Source organism: Oreochromis niloticus, linkage group LG14 (assembly GCF_001858045.2).
Source record: "Oreochromis niloticus isolate F11D_XX linkage group LG14, O_niloticus_UMD_NMBU, whole genome shotgun sequence".
In the NCBI taxonomy this organism is placed as follows: Eukaryota; Metazoa; Chordata; class Actinopteri; order Cichliformes; family Cichlidae; genus Oreochromis; species Oreochromis niloticus.
In genome coordinates this window covers 33,452,320-33,474,838 of record NC_031979.2, presented here as the reverse complement: position 1 = coordinate 33,474,838, position 22,519 = coordinate 33,452,320, and the positions used below count along the sequence as shown (strand labels likewise).

Sequence of the window (22,519 nt, the reverse complement as noted above, 5' to 3'; positions counted from 1 at the left end):
AAACTGTCATATTAAAGGTTATAAGCTTATTATCATTTAACACGATCAAAACACACACTGGTTTCCAGTAGTAACTGTATGTATCTCCTTGCCTACCTTGTCTACCCTGAAACCTTATCTCTGCATATTTCAGCTAAAATAGAGCAGAAGATGGAAAAAGATGATGAGAGAAAACTAAAGCAGGAAGAGAGAAGGAATGGTGGAATAAAGGAAAAGCAGGAAAATAGAGCGAATGTGCGAGGATGTGCTCAGACTAAGGAGAGCATATTGATCTCTATTTCATGATGGACTGGACTGAGAGGATGCTTGTCACGCTGACAGGCAAAGATAAACGAAGCATCGGATGGGCAGCATTGTGGCTATGCTGACTGCCTGGAAAGAACCAAACAGCAAGAACAAAAACAAAAAACAACTAAAAGGTTAAACCATTTTAGGGGGAGGGGGATTCGAGCTAAGAGCAGCGTACCTCATTAAATACTCAGCGTAAGCCCTGTGGATTTCATTGATTCCTGGTGTCCAGAAATGCCTGAGCCTTATCCTGCATGGCCTCCCCTGAAAAAGGCAAAATAGGCAAAAAGGCAAAATAAGCATGGCCCAAAGCAGGAATGTCTGTTTTTGCATCTTGAGACTATTTCTGACTGGAGATCTTAATATGAGCTGGCCTGGGTGACTAAAGTGGGTCACAGGGTGAAGCCAACATTAAAGGACTGACACAAAGTGGAGTCATCCTTGCTGGAGGGCATCTCACTGCCTCCACTCTGGAATAGCACATATATACATAGGCCTAAAGAAAGCAACTGCATAATAACCAACCGCCCTCTGGCTCCCCCTCCCTCAGTTTTTGTTCCCTCTCTGTTTTGATTGCTGCCTCTGTCCACTTTTGTGTTTGCTACATGCAGCAACATAAATGGGATTTTTCGTCTCATACTTGCACCTTGCCTGCGGGTACTGTATTTTCAGCATGTCCAGAATGCTCAAATCAAATGGCATCCCAAAGGACACATACATTTGTTTTGCTAAGGCTAACCTTAAACCTCCCTGCTAGATCCCTGGTCTTAACCCAAATCCTAATTCCAACCCAAAATCAAGTCTTGACCCTGGTAATCCTCTTAAATAGTAAGAAAAGGCAAATGTCCTCACTTTGCATGTGCACGTTTCTCTTACTATGCTTAAGAGGGCCTGAGAGTAATTGAAACACATCAAATACAGGGTGAGGAAGAGGACCAACAGGCTTTAGGACCCAGTTTTTCCGCTATAATATGGTAGCAGAAGCGCTGAGAAAAGACAATAAGGAGAGGGAGAAGACAGAGGGGGTGGAGGAGCAGAAGAGAGAGAGAAGAAGATGCTTCAATGTGGAAAGTCAGAGAAAAGCTGAGTGTGGCAGAAGAAAGTTGACGTGGTGTAACTGCAGCAAGGCCCTTCTTATCTCCGTGCGAGGGGAGAGATTGAGCGGGATGCGAGAGGAAATGTATTGGGAAAACGGGAGCCTTTGACTAAGCATGCACGTTTAATGCTGCCAGGTTGCACAGGTGTATTAACAGCTACATCCACATGCATTCACAGCCGCATAGGAACCGCTGATGGGATACTGACAAGTTTGACTGTAACTCCGCGCACACGTCCCACTCCCACACAAACACGAGTGCTCGTATTTAGCTATACGCTGAAATGTACACGCTTTCTGCACCCTCCCACGTGAAAAGGCGAGCAGAACAGCGCAGGATCCCTGTGTAACAGCATCCAGCCCTGTGGACTTGTTAAAACTGGGACACTGGATTCCACCGGGACTCACCTCGAGGACAGGACGCAGTTTCCGACGTTAAGGTGAGAAAATATTCAAAGAAAATCCCGGTGTTACTTACAGTCAGCCCCCACTTTTTAAAGTCAGAGGATGAAAAGACAGAAAGATAGATAGATAGATAAAAACGGTCGAAACAATAATAATATGTTAATATTCTAGTTCATTTATGTAAAAAAATAGGGAAAAAAAAAACTTTAAGTCGCCCGTATGGGGCTCGTATTAGATAATAGCAATTTATTAAGAGGATTTATGTTTCTCCTGTTAACAGTATGTATGTAATTCTCTGAAGAACAGGCTGATAGTATTTCAACCACAGTGGGAGCTCGTTATATATATGTGTGTGTGTGTGTGTATATGTGCAAACACAGGAGGCTCTGCTCCATCGTTAACGTTTGTTTTGCTATTTATCGCTCTACAGCCTACTGTGCAGTATTGAACACCGTAGCATACTCACGGAGACAACCTGATAAAAGCCACTTCCTTTTTGTTTTTTGTTTTTAATTTAGGTAGTACACCTGACACTCTTTCAGCCTTCAGCCAGTATCTGAATTGGCAGATCAGTTTAAGTGTTAAATGTAAAATGTCCAGTGGGAAACTGCTTAAAAAACGCAGCCCAAGTGCTTTCAAAAGACATGCAGGGTGTTTTTGCTTGCCAGCAGTCCTAATTAAGAGCAGGTCTTTTCTCTGCGGGGGGTAGGCGGTGGGTGTGGGTGGTGCACACACCATGCCCTCGGTCTGTGATTATGATGATAATGAAACTATGTAAGAAACAGTGCTGCTCATCTGCAAGAAACTAATTTTCTAATCAAGTCATTATTGCATTGCAACACACTGATTTATATTTGTTCCCCAAAGGCTTACATTAGCGCTTAATCATAAACATTCCAGCAAGTACAGTATGACAAGCCAAGTCCTGAAAGCTTTACTTTGTGTGAACAAGCTTTTTCTCTACATTTTTAAGGTGGATCCTGACAGAATTTTGTGACCACATTGAGATTAACACTAGTATACATACACACACCACAGATAAAAATACAGGTGTACAGGCCATTACACTGAAGGACAGCTGATGTAAACAAAGTGTGAATGACATCTGTGCAGACTTGTTTAGTACACACATTTGCACAGGCATAGCTAAAATGAAACTTGCTTTTCTGAACAAAAGCCGGTCAGACACTATTTCAGTGGTTTTAGGAATTCAAGAGATCAGAAATACTACTTTGGAGTGTAAAAATATTATTTAATACTTTTATGCTAGTCTTACTGGCTGTTAGGTGTACGCTTTAATTGTTGTCTATTACTACAATGTTTTGAGGTCCTTTATTGTATAAATTAAGACATTTTTTACATTGTATTTAAAGCAACAGGACACAGGAATCTTAAATTAATGTGTTGGATTCAAGTTTTGTTGTTTTGCATCTTTAGTAAGTGGTTTACAGCTGAAACTGCAGATTTGTTTAAAATTTTCTCTAATCATCTCCCTGTAGTGCAGCGTTCCACTGTGTGTGTTTTCTAATGCTCTTACATCAGATTTTCACATTTTATTTTACATGACAAGTACCAAAATTACTGCAAACTACTAGCATACACTGTTTGATATGTAATTGCTGAGCAAGCAAAAACAAGCAACATTATCTTAAATGGTCAAATGTTATTACACAGTAACATTAACATAAACCATTATCCATTTATTCATGTAGAAAGCATTCCCACAAACAACACAAACTATATACACATTTACCACAAATAACAGAAAACTGAGAAATATAGCTCATCTCTGTGCAATGTGTCCTATGATGCCTTCAGATTCATATTGCAGATGACTGACTACAACATACTACATATTCCGCAGAGATGCTGGAGCAATGTGCAACATAGTACAGATGGGTAACTTCTCATTTCTTGGGCCTCATTGCACATGAGCACCAGCTGTGCGAGCAGTGCGTGTATGTGCGTGAAAAGAGACAATTTGTGTATGGTGCATGCAGCTGTGTACATGAACATGTGGGATGCTGGCATGGATTGCTTCAAAGGGTTTGTTTTTGTGTGTCTAAAAGGGCAAGGTGATGCAAGGGTGCAACGGACTGCAAAGTGTGTTTGTGAATGCATGCATTGTGAGGCAAACTAAATGACTGTGTGTGTGTGTGTGTGTGTGTGTGTTAGAGCAGGACATGCCATGGACCGATTAATGAGCTCACGCTGTCATACACACATTCTGCGCAGGGGGTTCAAGTATTCCCAGTGTCTGGCATGACTGCACTCATTTGTTATTACGGAGTGATTCTGTGGAAATTATCTATCTTTTGCACTCTAAAATGACAGTTACATTTTTACTGGAAGGCACAGTAATGCTGGAATTATCCCATCCAGTTATTATCAAGCCAAGCAGAGGAACAGTACTGAAATGGCAAATTAGCCTCTGCTTCATTTATCCTGCAGTGAGCACTCCACTCCATGGTGAATGTGTTTCCATAGGAACATGGTGTTACTTTGAGCTTCATGAGCTGTGCGACGCTCTTGACGTTCCTGCCTGTTTTTTGCTTATCTTTTCTGTTCAGCTTCCTCTCCTCTCCTCAGTCATTCTGTACAGATCAAGGAAGAGCGAAAGGGAGAAAAAGAGTTTGGAAATGAAATCAATAGGGCCATTTAACCACCGCTTGCGTTTTCAGAATTTCGTTTGGCATATCTCAGAGCCTGCTTTGGCCTTATCAGCCTGACATCGCTGTTCTTCAGGATGCCTTTTTATTACAGTCTGCAAGCGTTTACAGCTCCAATTTCCTACAGCCACTATGCTATTTCTTTCCCATGAGTGTGTTCACTGTATCTGCATCTTGATCTGTATCGGATGAAATATTGCAGCCGTTACTTCCAGTGAGAATGTGAATGTATGCTGAGAGACAGAGAGTCAGTGCGTGTCAAAAAGACTGCAGAGTCGCTGAAAATCTGTGTAAGAGTCAGCAGCAACAGTTCTCTACTTTCACGACAGGGGTTTAAGGCAATATTTCACTTTAGTTGCATATTTCGATGTCTTAAGAACAAGCTGTCTTTTCATGTAGTAAGTGGAAATGCTACTCAAAGAGACAAGTTTTAAGTTTAGTACAGTGGCTTTGCCAAAAGTATTGGCTGGATTATAAAAAAGGAACAGAGTCAGATCAAAGAAAAGGAAGAGGGATATGGAGGAGCTGAGAAGATGCGTGCTTGTATATGTGTATGACAAAACACCAGACTAAAAGGACAGAGATAGGGAGAGAGAGAAGAGGATCTCTTGTGAAAGTGTCGCCGGTGATATACAGCAGCGTCCTTGCAACCTTCCTTCTACCTGACTGGATGTTTTATGAGCGTTGCAGAATCAGAAAAGGAGGCAGGCTTATAATACAGCTGACAGAAGTCTTTTTATGGTGGATGGGCAGAGGTGGAGGAGGGAGGGAGAGGGTGTAATAAAGCTGAGTGCATCTCTCCTGGAATGAAGCTGCAGCAATTGGGAGGGGGCAGAAGGGAGAGGGGAGGCTGGTGAAGTGCTACAAATATTAGTGTTACATGAGCGTGTGTGCAAAATGCACCATATGTCCAGATGTGTGCGTATGTGTTAGGAAAGGAAGGCAGTTTGCACAGAGCTTTTGCTGACGTCACTCTGTTGAACAATCACTCAGCCTCCATAAGGCAAGCAGAAAATGGAGCCCTCAGCATACGCCAGCCCAAAGACACCCAATTAATCCATTTTTTTCCCCCTGTGTGGTGCGGTGAAGCGTGCAGTGAGTCACAGAATTGATCTCGAGCCTGTGAAGTACTATACCATGCAGAATGAATACTTACTGATGAGATATTATGTTGTTTGTTGAAATGACACTTTGTTATTCTGCCGGGAATGAAAAGACTCTTAACACACAATACAAAGACTGTTTTTCTTTTCATCGTTTCCTGCTTGTCACCTGACAGTAGCAAACCTTGACCATTCAATTATGATTGATTAATTTTAGATATTCTTACTTTAGAAAATGCAAAGTCAGTTTTACATGAGCTTTATTTCTTCATTTCAGACAACTAAACTAACAGTTTACATATTACATATTAATTGATAATGATGTAGGGATATCAGATCATGCATTGCAGTCCATTGTATAAAGATCTCCAGTGTCGCTAAAATGTGTGAACAGTTGAAAAATTTCTGAATCGCTTCTATTTCATCCAATTTCTCTTGGAAAAAAAACAAGCTTACCTTCAGGCACGGAATGTGACAGCTCTGAGCTTGTGATTTCCCACAAAATATAGTCACCAGTAACTTAAAATATATGTTATTATATGTTATTTACACCTGATTAACTGCTTGCTAATGAAAATATATAATCAGCCAGTCACATGGAAGCAGCTCAGTGCATTTAAGCATGTAATCACTGTCAAGAGTTCAAGTGTTATTGCCAAAGTTCAAACTGAGAATCAGAATAAGTGACATGAATGTGGCATGGTTGCTGGTTTCAGACGGCTGGTCTGATTGTTTCCAAAACTGCTAATCTAATGTGATTTTCCCATACAACTTCCTCTGTTTACAGATAATGGTCCAAAAAAAGAAAAGAAAAGAAAAGAAAATGCCCAATGAGCAGCAGTTATCAGGGTGACAATACCTTGTTTATGCCAGGGGTCAGAGGAGAATGGCCAGATGGCTTCAAGCTGGTGGTGATGGTGTAATGGTGTGGGATATATTTTCTTTGACCATTTTGTGCCCATAGTACCAACTGAACGTTGTTTTAATGGCACAACCTACCTGAGTTGTTACCATGTCCATCCCTTTGTGCCTACAATGTACCCATCTTCTGCTGGCTGCTTCCAGTAGGATAAAGTGCCATAGCACAAAATATCATCATCTCAAACCAGCTCACTGGTTTCTTAACCATGATCAGGTTTAAACATGACTCACTGAACTCAAATGGCCTCTTCCCTGGGGGCTCCAGTTATCAGATCTCATTGCGATAGAGCACGTTTGGCATGTGGTGAAAAGGGAGATTCCCTTCATGCAGCTTACAGATCTGGATCAGCAACTGTTTGATGTTATCATGTCATAAAGTCACAAGGTGCTGGAAATCTCTGAGGAAGATTTCCAGCACCTTGTGACTTTATGCCAAGAAAATTTAAGACAGTTCTGAAGGCAAAGGCGGTTCCGCCCAGTAATAGCGACTGAATGCATGGCACAGATAGAAAATGGGGAGTAATAAATAATCGTTTCTCTGGAAATAGATGTTGAGATGGTGGAGTTTTCAATAGCATGCAATGACATGTTAAAGAGGAAGAGTGGAAAGTTTGCAGTTTAAATAGACCAACATATTGGGACATGTCTTGTGTGAATGACGCAGCACAGCTTGAGTTGTTTACCTGAACAAGCTCATAGGCTTTATTACATCATTATCCACACTGCTACACGTTGATGAATTCACAGTTTTTACATTGTGTAGCTGTATCAAAATACATAAATACAGTGACAGCAGCTGTGCCCCTCCATCAGCAACAGTTGAAAGTGTCTAACTGATGTTTACATATTTATAATATTGACTAAATCTTTGGAAAAGTACTGGAAAGTTACGAGCTCAGGCTCCACAGTGGGCCAGAATGGAGCAGAAAATAAGTACTTTCACTCCTCGCTATTTTACTCACAATTTAACCATAAGGAATTTTTAGCTTTTTGGACTGAGATTTTATATATGGCTAAAACTGGTATAAAACTCTGGTTCATGTTAGAGTAAAAATCCTATAAGAAAGACAACATTTCCTCATCCATACCTGCTACAATTCATAAAAATACAGATATATACACAATATAAAAAATCCCTATGTAACCACCAGAAAGACTCCTCTTTTATTAACTAAGTGCATAAGGGAAAGGTTCATTTTCATAGGCAACCTTTCAAATCATGCTAATCCTCTGCTCTACTGGGAGCTTATTAAGTAAATCGATCAAGACGCACAGTCTCACAGTAAGATTCTTTTTTACTGGAGTAAAAAAAGGGTTGATATATAATAAGAGTGCAGCTTTTTTTCTGTATGAAGTTATGTGCGTGCATGCGAATCAGGAGTTTAAATAGCTTGAGCCCACAACCCTCGCAAACTAAATATGAGTAAAAGTGGAGAGTATAAATATTTTGTGTGACCTTGTTCTTCTCTTAACAGACATCAACGTCCTCACTGGCGATCTGGATAGAGAGATTCCTCGTCCTTATCTATCCTGAATGAAACCCTCTTAAGGTGGATGCTAAGCATTAAAATTGCATGTCCCAGTGGAGAGCTGCCATACCAAGTAGCCAACCCGCAGCAATAAATCAACACTAGAGGACTTTTATTTCTTCATTATCGCTTCCTGCAGCAACAACAAAGGAACAGGCATGTTCACAGGCCTGTTGACCTGCGGATGTGCGCCATAGGATTCTATTTTTGGAGCCTCATTGCTTTTACAGATTAACTGCCCTCAAATATGGCCCCAATCCGTTTGTTGCTCCACTAGTTTGACTGCTGCCGGAGGTTGTGTATATTCATGCTTCAGAACGCCCCACTGTGTGACAGTTTAGTCATCTGAAGGGGCATTGCCATTTACTTCTTTTTGAAAGCAGTTTCAGTCCACTTTTTTCACACCCTTCAAAGGAACAAACACTTTGCTGTATGTAATGTAATGAAAGCTTTTAAGTTATTCTTGTCAACTCCTAACTAATTGCCCTCTTTCATTGTGTAACTGAGGAAAGATTGACATCTGAAGCTTTTACACCATTGCCAAGTCAGTGTGCTTAGATTAGTGCTTCATATTTTATTGAAAGAGTTTTTCAATCACACTACAATCACACTGAATTTCCATTGCACGTTATTTTCATTAACCTGTCTAGGACTAATCGAGATCTTTCATCGTCGGATTTGAGATTTTCATAGTGCGTGAACGCAAAAGTAGCTACCGTTAGCAAATACAAACTGACTCGGTCATGTGAAATGGAAGACACAGGCCAAAGCCTGAACCATCAAGTCCTTAAAGAATTGTTTATGACATGTGAAGAGAGGACATTTTTGAATTATCCAGCGTCACTCCAGCTGAACATTTCACAGGACAAAGCTACCACTGCTTGTTTCACTCTGACATAAATCTGGCATGCTTTGTTGGCCCCAGGGCCAAGCCCTATAACAAGAGAAAAATTAAAGAATAGGATTAAAGATGGATTATCACTGAAATACTAAAGCCAGCAAAGCAGCTGCCTTTGCATACTGTAAGCCCATTGGACTCTCTTCAGGGAGAAGCTCTGCAGACCGATTTGTAGATTGCATTTGGTTGTTGATGTGGTCACCTATTGGGTGGCTGGTATTAAAATGATGGAGAATCTAGATGAGCTGGAGCACCCTCTTCTGGGAGAAAGTGCCAATAACAACTGGGGACCAGGGCCGGGGCTGGGACCTGGAACTGGACAGGCCCCAGGTGGGCTGTTCAAGGGAATCTTGGTTAAGTGTGAGGAGGACAGGGCCTACCCTCCATTAGCATGGAGGGGCTATTGTGGACATCCCCCTGAGCTTCAGCAACAGCAACTACTGGATCCTTGCTCCTTACCACGCACACTGGAGTCCTTTTACCCAGCAGCCCCCATTTGGGGCCATACAGATGCCCTGCTCAACAAAGACTACTTGGAGACCACGTTTGTGGATATTCGGCCAGGCTCAACACTGGAGAGGAAGCTGCTGGCTGAGACGCAAGACTTCCACAGTGCATCCTACAGCATGGACGATGAGGATGACCTGCTCCCTGACTCTGATGTAAGACACTTAAAAATGTCTTCTTTTTCTTCTTTTGCACTGACAACAGAGCTTGTGCAGGTCAACAGATTTTCCTGCTATTGTTCAAACAGAGGATTCGGGAATATTTAGATAGGTCTGAAATTAAGTATTAGTTTCTCAATTAGTCCTCTGTTTGCCTATTAAGTTTCAGAAGTAACAAACCCGAAAGTTTGCATGTAGATGCCCATATTAGTTTTATCAAATCATTCTCGTCCTCATCTCAACCAGATCCTCTTCATTCCTAAAAAGAGCTACAGAAAAAGCAATGGAGCCTCATACTGTCAGTGCAGGTTCTGGAAACCAAAGAGGAACTTAAAATAGACATGCGAGCAAAGCAGCAATTGAATGCTTACTGTCAAAAAGCCAGATTACATAAAGCTGCTCTCCTGCTGCAGAACAGGTAATGACACCACAGTGCTGATAGAGGATGCCAGTTCTATTTCATAGACCACCGAGCAAAGCCCATCATGAAGTAAAATATAAATTAGCTACAAGATGCCAACAGCAGTCAACAAAATAATACATACTCTAAATGTCACCAATAAATAATGTTAGTGTTTGTACTGTTTAGTCTCACATCAAGGTCAAGTAAAAGCTTTCTAAATAACTGGAACTAAAAGGCTAAGGGATGTTTAATGATTATTACTTTGATTAAGAACGCAAGTAAAAGCACAAATACACAGTAGCACAACACACCGTTAAAATCGACAGCAGCTGGGTGCCACAAAGTTTAGGTAAGAGTTTGTTCCCCAAGGACAAAAGGAGAGCTTGTGTAAAATATTTTTTTAAGCTCATTCTGAATGCTGGCAGTAGTGCAGTGATGCAGAGTCCTGAGCCTGTGGGAATAAAACCTTGCAGTGACCTCAAAGTGGCACAAGACAACATCTTCTACTTTGCTTCACTTCAAATTTTTTATAAAAGAACTTAAACTGGCACATGAAACTCACTCCATGCTCCATGATCAACATTATAGACAAATAAGTGTCCCATCCTGATTGATTTTACATGTGAGCACAGGCTATAACTGACTTTTGCTTAAATTGATTTCCCTGCTTCTCATCAACACAAAAAGGATTTTATGTCTATAAAAATACTTCCCAACCAAAAGATTTTGTTTTTTTGACCAATAGAACAGACATAATAGCAATAGCCCTGTAATCCAAGCTTTAAATGAATTATCTTGTTTAGTAAAAAAAAAACACTTTATGTCCATGTTTGCTGCTGGTTTACAGAACAGTTGCTAAAATATAACAAAAGCCTTTTTTGGAATTGTACAACTATTTCTTACACAAAGTAAAATAACCAAAGTGGTATGACAGGGTCATTGTGAGAGAGCAAGTCAGACTCAATATGCAGCTGTTTCAAAAAAGATGCATGAGTCATAAAGTGCCCCACGGTCAGCAGAGCTAGTGCATATCCAAACTAACCCCATTCAGTCACATTATCTTTCAGACACTAGCAAAGTTTTTAGTTGTTGTGGATGACTTGAATATAAGAGAAACAGCGTGTTTCACTTAATGTTGGAGTAGATCATCTTTGTATGTTTAAGACAACAAGAAGTATCTTTGTTAGCTGGACACAAAGGGGTAGATTACAGAAATGACAAAAAAGCAAGGTTGGTTTTTACTTATGCACCTGTGTACTGGCACCTTGATGAAATAAACTGAAGGAAGTTGACAGGGCTGCAGCAGTACTGATCCATGAAATGGATCTTCAGAAATATATATTCCTCTCTAGAAGCAGAGTCTCAGTTTTTCTCTTAACCCACAAATTTTATTGAGAGTCATTTTGAAACAAACTTCTTTGAGTCAAAAGGTTTTTTTAATTCGCTTGACACACCGTCCTTGCACAGTACCTTACATTCGAAAAGTTTCAGCGTAATTTTCAGTTGCTGGAAAATGAAATTAATGTAATACCTACTGCATTGTTGTGAAGGCAGAAATCTCACAGACAAATATCTGAAAATGTGCCCAAACAAAAACAAATCTCCCTAAAAGTATTTCTTTATAATGTATGTTATCGCTTTCTATCCTGAACTCAACCTAAACGCAATCTGTTTGAATCCCAGGACTCATCCATCGATGATTTTAGTGATACAGACAGTGAGAACAACTTCCCTCTGATGATCCCTCAGGACTACCTGGGTCTGGCCTTTTTCTCCATGCTCTGCTGCTTCTGGCCCCTGGGCATCGCTGCCTTCTATCTTTCACAGAAGGTATACGAACACACACACACACACACACACACGCTCAGTCCTGAGCAGACAAGATACAACTTGGCTCTATCGTTCACAGCTGGGGGTGAAATTTTACCCTCTGCAGTACGTGTGGACGATCAGCGAGTCCAGTTCTTTAGTGTTGTGCAAGTGAAGGATTTATGGAGGAGAGCTGTGACAAGGAGATTACACCTGGGTTTGCAGAATCACACTTCTGAAATAGTACAAAGCTGAAAACTTTAGATAAAACACTTAGATCACATCCGAATCACAGTTGTCTATAATATGGTCTCTGTTGGTATCATAACTCAGATTTCTTTACATTGATTTCTTGAAGACAATACTGACATATGCACGCCCATTAAATTAAGCAACACATAATGAAAAAGATACATAACAACAGAGGTCAGTGGGGTTTTTCAAGCTTATGTGACAAGATATATTTACAACCTTTGCATCAAGCAATACATAGAGCCATGAGAAAACTAAGAAGAAGAAGAAATGATAATATTCCTGTACTTGGGTTTTGTCTTTAAATCAATATTTACATAAATATTTCATTGCGGCGCATAAAAACTGCTCGCTGGAGCTCACTGGTTTAAACAACATGCTAAAGAGCAGATACTGTGTTTTGCCTACATTTACATGAATAATAAAGTCACTCTTTCTACCATATGTATACTATAATATGTATAATGCTTGCCTTTCAATATGCATATATCCAGTCCTTGTGGAAGATGTATAGGGACGAAATCTAACAGGATACCACATTAAATAATGAATCAACTTAAACTCAATATAACTACAAATGTGCTGTTCTAAGCAAACTATACTATTCATACACATCTTTGTCCTATAGGTGTTCAGCATCTGCACACCACATATTTAATGACAATTTAATTAACAGATACAAAATGTAAACAGAAAAAAACTTGAATCAAAAAGGACTGGCGATCTGTGCGGGGTGTACCCTCCCTCTGAAGGCTATTTCCAGGATTAAATGTGCTTATTGTGTTAAATGGCACTTTTTAGAATCACATTTTGCAGTTATTGATTGATGTAATTGCTTGATGTATAATGATGCAATTTCTTTGCAGAATCAGAGTAACTAAATCTGGTATGAAGTTCAGAGAATTCGAGTACAAGTAGAACATAGCATAATGTGGAAATATTTAAATAAAGTACTGTGTGTTAGTAAAGCGCTTAAGTAAATGTTCAAGGCTATCTTTCTACTCGTCCTATCCATGCGCTCATCTGGCCAACACCTCTGGCCTCTCGCCCTATCACAGCTGGGACAGGCTCCAGCCCCAACGCGACAATGAATTGGATAAACAGAAGAAAAAGGATAAAATTATTAAATCTGATTATTCAGAAGTCAGATGACTGGTCACCCAAAAGTCAGAATTGATAGTCAAAAAAGAACTTACCAGCCACAATTACCAATGGTAGTATTAAAATACCCCTAACACAAATATCTCTAGACTCCCTTATTTTATAAAGGCATCCCTCCAGCAGTGCAGGGGAGAAAGAAATCCCATTAACACTTTTGCAAAGCTAACTGGCAGCATGCTGCAAAGGCCTTTTGATCAGATCAATGGCCTTCGTTAAGGTTTAATTAGAGTCATAACAAGAAACCTCAAGGTGATAGATTTCCAATATTGTTGAGTGCTGCCTAAAACAGGGGTCAGAGTCAAAGGCAAGGACTAGAGGGAGAGAGGAAGGAAGGAAGGAGGAGAAAATGATGAATGAGCTGCAATCGCTGGGTGTGATTTGGAGATGGAACATAATATGGGCTTAGCGTGAGATTGGAATGAGTGGAAGAGGAAAGTGTAGGCCAGGGAGGACATTGACAAATGATGATAAATGCTGTTCTCTCCTATTTTTTTCACTCTAATCTTTATCTCAGTGTCTCGTCTCCTCTTTTACTCAGACCAACAAGGCATCGGCTCAGGGGGATTTTCAGGGGGCCAACGCAGCGTCTCGCCAGGCTCTCTGGCTCTCGGTGCTCTCCATCGTGTTTGGAATCATAACGTACATCTGTGCCATCGCTGCGTTGATTTCCTACCTGTCTGCAAAACCACCATAAAAGCAACTCTTTCACACGGACACGCATACAAAAGACTGACCTCTCACATATTTCATGAAGATCAACACATGCCAACATATCACCGTTAAATGTCAAATAATCACAGTGTTTGTCTGTCGACTTGTCTGAACTCATGTTTCATCTACACCAAGCTGAAAAGCTGCGAGGTGGGACACTGAAAACAGAAGCTGGGAGCTGGTGTGTCGTTTATAATCGCTTTGGGATTATAAAAAGAAAAATCAGCTCAAAGGATGTTCTGAGCACATGAAGAAAAATCATTGAAAAAGCAGTCTGTTACTTGTTTAGTGATTTGAAGACTTAAGTTACCTTCTGTTAAATCTGTGCTGTAGTTGTCATCATATGTGAAGCATTACTGAAGTAAAAAAAAAGAAAAGAAAAACAGAAATTCACATTTTTCCACAGCACTGTAGATATCAGCGTTACAAACAATGGATGAATAATAAGAAGCAGAGGGGATATGTGTCATTGTCTGGCTGGGAGGAGCTAAGTGGAGGGCAGTATACGATTAGATGGAGTCTGCAGATTTATGAGAGGTCACAGCAAGGACGTGGCAGCAGATAAATCCCAATGGACACTGTGGGAGGGCCTGAGCCAGCACTGTCACTTGAGGGGTGAAAGCTGGTGATGATGTTTTAAAGCATACGATGAGCCAGAAGCAATAGTCCTCGGGAGAGCCCAGAGTTCCTCGCTGACGTGAGGGACCCCCGAGGGAAATACTACACGTGAACATCGATAAGCTCATCCTGGTTTCACACTGCTTCAGTCACTGTTTACTGACAGAAAGGACTGCCTCTGCTTTGTTTATACCAAGCTGAATCATTATCTTCATGTTGAAATACACAAAACACTAAATAACTAACGCACAGAGTGTAGTTGCTGGTATAAGAATATACGTTCACGACTTTTAAAATTAAATGCAAAACTCTGAGGTAGAAAATGGACTCAAGATATAGACATTAAATTTTATCCTCTATATATACACAGGGTTAAGAAACCATAATATATACAGCGGAGTGAAGAGCTGGAAAAAGTGCCAAAAATATAGAAGAAACTCTGAGGATGATCCTTTTATCAGCTATTCCATTATTAGAAGCAGCCAGGCTGTTCACACCCTGCTCCTCAAATATAGATTCTGCTATTTTCTCCACCAAAAATAGAACTGACATCTTCAGGAGCTTGCTTCTAGCAGTATGACTGACTTTTAAAAAGAAAAAGTCTACTCAAAACCTATGTTCAAAAACACACAAACGCTTTATTTAAATGGGCCAAAAAAAGTTGCAAAAGTTGTGATGCATGTGTCAATAACATCCCACGTTTGGTCATAAGAAAACCCTGCATGGTGAGCTTGTTGGTTTCCTGCTGCAAACTTTGTTTCCTTCAATTGGATCAATAGTGTTGCAAAAAGAGCTTGGATTGACTGGAAAAGCTCTGAGCCTTTGACTACATAGTAAATGGGGGGGTATCCAAGTAAATGTAAAGAAATGACTAAGGTGAAAGCTGACATTTTCTATTTAGATAAACAGTTTTATAGAGTACACAGCTCAAGTACATATAAAATACTATGTTTACTGCAATCCCAGTGTTGTATGAAAGCTGATAATAGATCACTTTTAACTGATTTTAGTAGACAAACCTCTGGTATCTCCGTGTCTTGCCCTTGTCAGCTCTCTCATTGTCGATGCACTGTGATTCAGCTGCTCACAACAATTCTGACAATCCTGAACTACCGTCTGTCTCCACTGTACCCTCATTTTAATAGAAGAAAAAACAAACCACAACTTGTTGTTACAGCTGAGTTACGTCAATTATTGATTTATATGGAGGCATTTAACGTGGATTGCTCCGAACGATGAGGCTGTCATGCGACAGGCTCTGCTCAGGTTTGACTCGCTTTGCGTCACTCGTAGGGATAGTAAGCGGACACAGTGAACAAGTCGTGCGAGTCGATGAAGTTCAAAGGTTGCAGCAAATGGATTTATTACTACAAGAAATATTCAGGGTTTTTCTTTTCCCCAGGTCACATCCTTGTATTAAATGTATATATTAAAGTGAAAGAAAATCAGCAAATCCCAATAAATGCACTTGTTTGACATTCATCTTTCCTCCTTTCATTTCTGATTTCTCACAAATGTGCTCATATAAGCCTTCCCACCATAAAGCACAGCTGACTACAACTGAAGTGAAGAAATTGTAGCCCACAGGGGTTTCTAAATATTTTATTACAACATCAGTGTTTGCATGCATTGTTAAAATAATAATAAAAAAAAAAACTAGGCAAAAGAAAGCTTCGTGTTTCTCATAGGCTTTTGGAGTATCGCCGCTTGACAGAGTCTCTGTAGAACTGGAAGATCTTCTCTGATGCTTTCTGACTGACTGCTATGCACTGCTGCAGCTGTGAGAGAAGAAAAACAACAACTGAGGATCAGACAAAATATGAAATTCAACAACAACTGATTTAAGTCACATCAGACCTGAGGCAGAGAGGAGAAAGCAGAAATAAGCCGTTTTCAAAAAGTCACACATGAAGCAGAATCACAAATCAAAACTTAACAACGTTGTAGTGTTTCTTTTTAAACTTTGGCAGGGAGTGTTTTATGTCTTTATTCTGATGGGACAGTAGAGAGCAGACAGGAAAGTAAGGAGAATATGACCCTCCAGTCTTTTCAGCATACTGGTTCCCTGTAGGTGGGCCATAGTGAACCCCATATTATAGTGTTTCTGGAATAATACTTGTTATTCAGTCAAAAAAAGGGTGTCCCATTTGATTTTTCCATTCAATTCCCTTTTAAAGTTTCCTTAAAGTGGTAAGGTTTCGATCTATGGGATCGTCTTCAGGAAAAAGAAGCAAAAGACTCGGTATTTCTTATAGAGGCAACATTTATTATCATTTCTGTCATCCGCTGATCAAAAGGGAATCCAGGATCCCACAGGACAGTTTCATTGAGTCCAGTCTTCCTGTTTTATGCAAATTGTCTAACCACATCAGCTGATGATTTATAGCTTGCATTTAGATAAATGCAATCCCTCTTTTAGTCTCCATATAGATAGCTGCATGCAACCAAAGGCTGCTCAACATGATTGATCAATAGAAATATAAAATAAAAACCCCTGAAATTTCCAGAAACTATGGTCCTTTTGGGTAACAGGAGAAAAACAAAATACTCCATGATATTGTTATCAAGACTGCAGAAACTCCAAAATGGTTTTTAGGATGTATTCTTGATTTGGCAACATCTACAAACAGCCTCTACAAGAGAGGCCCAGTCTTTTCTCTTTGAAGCACGCTCTAGTGAAGTCTGTTTGTAACATCAGGCCTTTTTGGCTTGGCATTTACAGTTTTGTTTGTTTGAAATGGTGCACACTCTTTTTTTCCTGTCATTAATCCACTGACCTCGTGCACTGAAAACGATCCTTTGGTCGACGACATCAAAACGCTGTGTTTTGCGCTGTCGATCGCAAAAGTCATCAAAGCTCGACTTTCCTTTTGAGAGAGAAAACAAGACAACGGCGCACCATGAAATTCAGCAAGCAAATAAAGACAATATCAATCTGTCCAGTTAGGAAGCAAAACCATTACGACTGGTACAAATGGAAGTGACAACAGATGTGCTGGAGAGACAACAATAAGATATTCCGAAAAAGGGAATAGTTTAGCTGGTGGTGACTACAGATCGTTGTGCTCGCCTTATACTTCTGACTGATTTTTCTCTAGTTTTGTTTTTCTTCGTCGTTTAACTCAATTCAATTCAGTTTTATTTACATAATTTCCTCAACAGTTGCCTCAAGTAGTGCAGCATTCAGGAGAACATCCCAAAAATTACATGACAGCAATCTCAAACATATGGGCCAGGGGCCAGAGTTGGCCCCAGTATACCTTGTTTGTTTTCTTCTGACCATCTCACAGCATGACTATTATGCAATTTCTTCTTCATTTTCTTCTGTTTTACTGGCAGTTGGCAACCGATTTAATTAGAGCAGGTGGTTGTACTGCCCTCTACTGGAAGAGAATGTAATTGTTCTGCCCGTTACACCGATCGCTTAGAGTACTAATCAGGTGGAACCAGATAATCTTCCACGCACAGTGGTTGGGAAACACTGAATTAGGTAATGTGTAATTTTAAACATTTATTTGTTACAATTTAAGCCCTTACAGTTTATTTCTATTTAAGAGTCATACTGAAGAATGTCCTTCGGTAACTACAACAGCTTTTCTTTATCGTTTTATGTAGAAAAACTGAAACGTACTGTTAAAATAAAATTTCTTTTCCTTATATTAAGATATTTCAAAGGATTGAACTTCCTGATAGAAAAGAGAGTTTTAGTGGTATGGCCCACTTAATATCAAAGTGGGATGAAAAAGATCTACATTTTCTGTGACATTTGTTTGAGAAGTTCTTAGGAAATTTGGCAAAAGCCACTTTCAGAGTGTTTTGGGATCAATTTGGTCACCCAACATTATAAAAGCCTTAGATTTACCTTTTCCTGAGCTGCAGTGGGATCTGTGATGATTTGCCCATCTGTGCTGATGGCACAAGTCACTCCACAGAAGAGGCAACTCATGGGCAATCCTGCATCCATAAGAGCCATACATGCAGCATTCAAACAGCAAGACAGCAGCTGAGGAACAGGTAAGGAAGAACACTCACAGGAAACATCTCAATTTTAGAACCCTACTTGCAGATTGGATATAAACCCCAAAGCTTGCAGAGTTTTACAGAAGGATACTGAACCATCATCATGCAGGACCTGAAGAATGAGAGTGAGCGAGGAGCGTGGATGGAGCGTCAGGAGCAGAGAAGCCTCACAGGTTTCTCGCACACACTGCTCTTGTGATCGTTCCCTTACACCTACAAAACAAACAAATCGAGGTATAAAAAAACTTAATGTGAGCAGAAAGCTCACGTACCCCACCCTGTGGTGAGCTGTGGTATAGCAGCTTTTTCCACAGCAGAAACCTCTGAAACATTCTTGTAGATATCAGGATGCAAAAAGTCTATTTCCCTAAAATAAAATAAGCAACGCTGCATAATGAAATTTTTTACCCCTTAAAAAGAAAAACTCACTTGGCAACCCCACTTTGGGCTGTACCAACACCTCCAGGGTCGCCCGGTCATAGATCTCCTTGCTGACTTTGACCTCAGCTGGTCCGTACACTCCAGCCATCACACTCGTGTCTCCTTCAAACAAGAACAAAAAGGAGCATTTTTCAATAAATAACACTGGAGCATTAATGATGTCTTTCCCCACATAAACAGACATCTAGGAGGGGAAAAGCAGTAACATCAAATCATTGAAAGCAGTACGACACCCAGTAAATATGCTCACAGCACATGTAGTTTTTAAAGAGGGGACTCAAACGCAGACACCCTATTTAGAACAAGCTTTTAATAAGAGAACTAAAGCTGATGTCACAAAGTCTCATCATGTAAATTTCACATTTATTCTTAAGACATTTTTTAAAGACACTGAATCAGCCCATCCATCCATTTCTGCTTATCATTATCAGCTATCATAGGGCGAGAGGCGGGGTACACAGGGTGCTGGGCTCATCTCTGAATCATTCTGGAGTAATAATCTGAATATTAAAGGTAAAAGTATAAACACAAATTACAGAAGGATACTGAGTCATCCCCATGCCCATGCCCTGAACCTTGGTCTTATTGTCCACATAGGTGTTACATTCTGTGACAGACATTATATATGTTTAAAATACATCAAATGCAGTAAGTATACACATTTCATATAAACATAGTCTGTAACTTTCTTATTTTCTTTAGCCCAAATAATTAAACATTTCAGTTACATAAAACATGTACATTTTGATTTGATGTACTGTATAGCCTATATAATAAATAGGCATTTGGCCATTAAGTATAAAATACATAGAGGTACAAGACATGAGATGGTTCAGTTAGAAGTTCAGTTCGGTTAGTTTCACACTCTTTTTAAAATTAGAAATAATCAAATTGTTACAGGCTTTAATTTACACAAATTGCCAGAAGTCTGCACTGTCATGAAAAAGTTTTCACCACAATTTTTCATGATTTATTAGGTTAACCCTCTGATGTCCAGGATATTATTGGCCATTTTTGACTACTTACTAATTTTACCTTTACATTTCACCTTTAAAAACTATTTGCCTTGTCTTGTTTGGTATCATTCTTTTCAGCACAATCTCACATGTCTGAATTTACATCCCCAAAAAAATCTGAGCAGGAAAAAGGTTTTACTGTAAAAAACAAAAAACAAAACAAATAAAACGCCAAAATGTTTCAGAATTGCAAATATAAATTGTAAATTTTAAAAACGCCTGCACAAATCTTGCAAAGAATAAAGATACATGCAACTATTTACCTAATAATGCAGCCAATGCCTCAGACATTTTTGTACAACTACTAAAACTATAATTACAGAACAGGTGTCACAATAAGATGCCACACAAATTATTTGTGCCACTCCAAAAGAAAGTTTCTGTCCACCACAAGAAAGAGGAGCACATCACAGACCTGAAACCTGCAGGTCTAACAACAGTATGCGTATCACTGTTTTTCACCTGGAGACAGCGTTTACGCTGCAATCTGCCTTTGATGGCTTTTGGCAGCAACTGTGACAATCACTAGTGTCCTCATTGTTTTGACACATAAAAACAAAACAAAGAACTACACAACACACTAACTTTACATTAACTACACACTCCAAACACGTTAAATGTCACAAATCTCTCACATCCAATGACTGTAGAATTGCTCTCCCCTTTTCCCCAAAACACAAATGTCACATGTTGCCAGATAATTTTTTTTGATTGGTCAATATGGTACATTTTTCCACCAATAGGAAAGTGGTGGGTTTTTTTCGCGCTGTTATTAGAAAATGCAGTTTTTTAACTTTTCTTGGTACATAGTTTGAACTTTCAACAAAAATGAAAATTAAATGGAGACTGCATCTTGTTGCTATGTCATCTTAAATTGGTCATGTGACTTGGAAGCCTCCAGAGAAGTGTTGAAATCTGAAATGTCCATGGTGTTGATTCAAAATGTGCACAGTAGATCCGCCCCTGGAGGGCGGTTAACACTATGCAATAAATGTATTTTATTTTATTAATTAGTTGTAGCTAGGCTCAAAGTTAATGCTACCTTATTTTAATAAACAACATTGTCATATACAAAGGTAAGATGGCACATGCCACCCCATGCCACCCCATACCACCACAATAGATGCGCTCCTGATTCTCATCGTTACATTATTTTGACAAATAGTTCAATATTTCTTATATTACATTTGCATAATCACATCGAAGCATGTTAAAACCCCGAGATATAAATATGTATAAATAAGATTACCAGTTTTGCGAAAAGGTAAATATTATGCCTGATTAACAATACCCCCCCAGCATGTTTTACTTTTATTCTTATTCATAAAGGTAAAGAAAGTCATGTCAGTAACTGAAGTGGCAGGTTAATTTCCAGAGATGTTCCCTAACCTTTCTCCGTCTTTTAAGTCCAGTTTAGCGGTAAGAGGCAAATAAACGCCCAGATAAATAGTTTCTAAAATTAGTGTTACCTTGGACGAAGGAAGCAGAGCCATCAGGTCGAGACAGCAAGCTCTGTTCACAACCAAACTCTCTCAAAGAAACAGTCAGGGAGCCGCAGACCTCCATCGTGGAGAAAGCAGATTTGTCGCAGGCGGATGGCGTCATCTGTTTTCCCTGTAGTTTACGCTCCTTACTGATGACATCAGAATGAGAAAGAAATGTTAGCTTTAATAAATAGTTAATTCACAAGAAATGTGGATCTGTAATATATATCTATGACAACGAAGAAAAAAATAATATTTTTTCATCATAATTCACGTTTTCCTGACGCAATCTGAAGCCCTACTTTGCCTTAATACGTTTAATGTATTTTGAAAGTACCGGAAGTGCAGCATCCGTATAATAGTGTAAACTGTGAGTTTAACAATGTGTAGTTACTCACAATGACCGCCAGATGGCAGGCAGCAGCTGCATTTAAACACAACGGTGTCAACCTATCATTTTCTTCTCTTTTTTTTTTTTCATTATTCGTCATAACCACCCACCGGAATTTTATCTACATCAGTTTATTTACTGCTTTCCACAGGTGAGCTTTCACTGGCATGATGTGAATTGCAATCACCATGTTGCAGCTCGCGCTATCACCACTAGATGGCGATAAATACTCGTGGCTGCAAAAATTGATTTATCTGCAGTCTGCATTTACAACATCAGTTAGCTCAGAACTGAAGCGAAGACATTTTCAGATTTTGACAAGTAGTTGAAATACTTTATTTTAATATGTCAACGCCTCTACCTGCGATATTACTTGGTTTATCATCGGGACTGGAAGTAATAATATTCTTTACTGTGCATGCCACTGACGTTGCTTTTGCTATTAATGCACTACTGCACTGTGACCACAAGATGGCAGCAGAGTAGGGTTTAATTTTTGGTAGGGTTGAAAGGACGTAGAAATCGTTCTTTTATGACTGTATTTAAGAACACTTGTGTTCATCAGTTTTTCCATACTGCTTACGGCTCTATCCTCCCTTCTCTCTTTTTCTTTCTTTCCTATTGCATATCTGCCCCTGA

General features: G+C 39.6%; 2 protein-coding genes across 2 annotated transcripts; one reads left to right on the top strand and one right to left on the bottom strand.

The window, feature by feature from the left end:
- The first annotated feature begins 1,283 nt into the window (after positions 1-1,283).
- Positions 1,284-16,184, top strand: tmem91 (transmembrane protein 91). The gene is made up of 4 exons (XM_003459127.5): positions 1,284-1,824; positions 7,958-9,571; positions 11,661-11,807; positions 13,738-16,184. The coding sequence occupies exons 2-4, from the start codon at positions 9,134-9,136 to the stop codon at positions 13,891-13,893; spliced, it is 741 nt and encodes a 246-aa protein (XP_003459175.1). The 5' UTR covers positions 1,284-1,824; positions 7,958-9,133; the 3' UTR covers positions 13,894-16,184.
- Positions 16,090-21,628, bottom strand: exosc5 (exosome component 5). The gene is made up of 6 exons (XM_003459128.5): positions 21,475-21,628; positions 18,978-19,091; positions 18,640-18,761; positions 18,391-18,531; positions 17,306-17,395; positions 16,090-16,306 (listed from the first exon to the last, which is right to left on the bottom strand). Exons 1-6 carry the CDS (start codon positions 21,608-21,610, stop codon positions 16,211-16,213), a joined length of 699 nt encoding a protein of 232 aa, XP_003459176.4. The 5' UTR covers positions 21,611-21,628; the 3' UTR covers positions 16,090-16,210.
- Between the last annotated feature and the right edge of the window lie 891 nt (positions 21,629-22,519).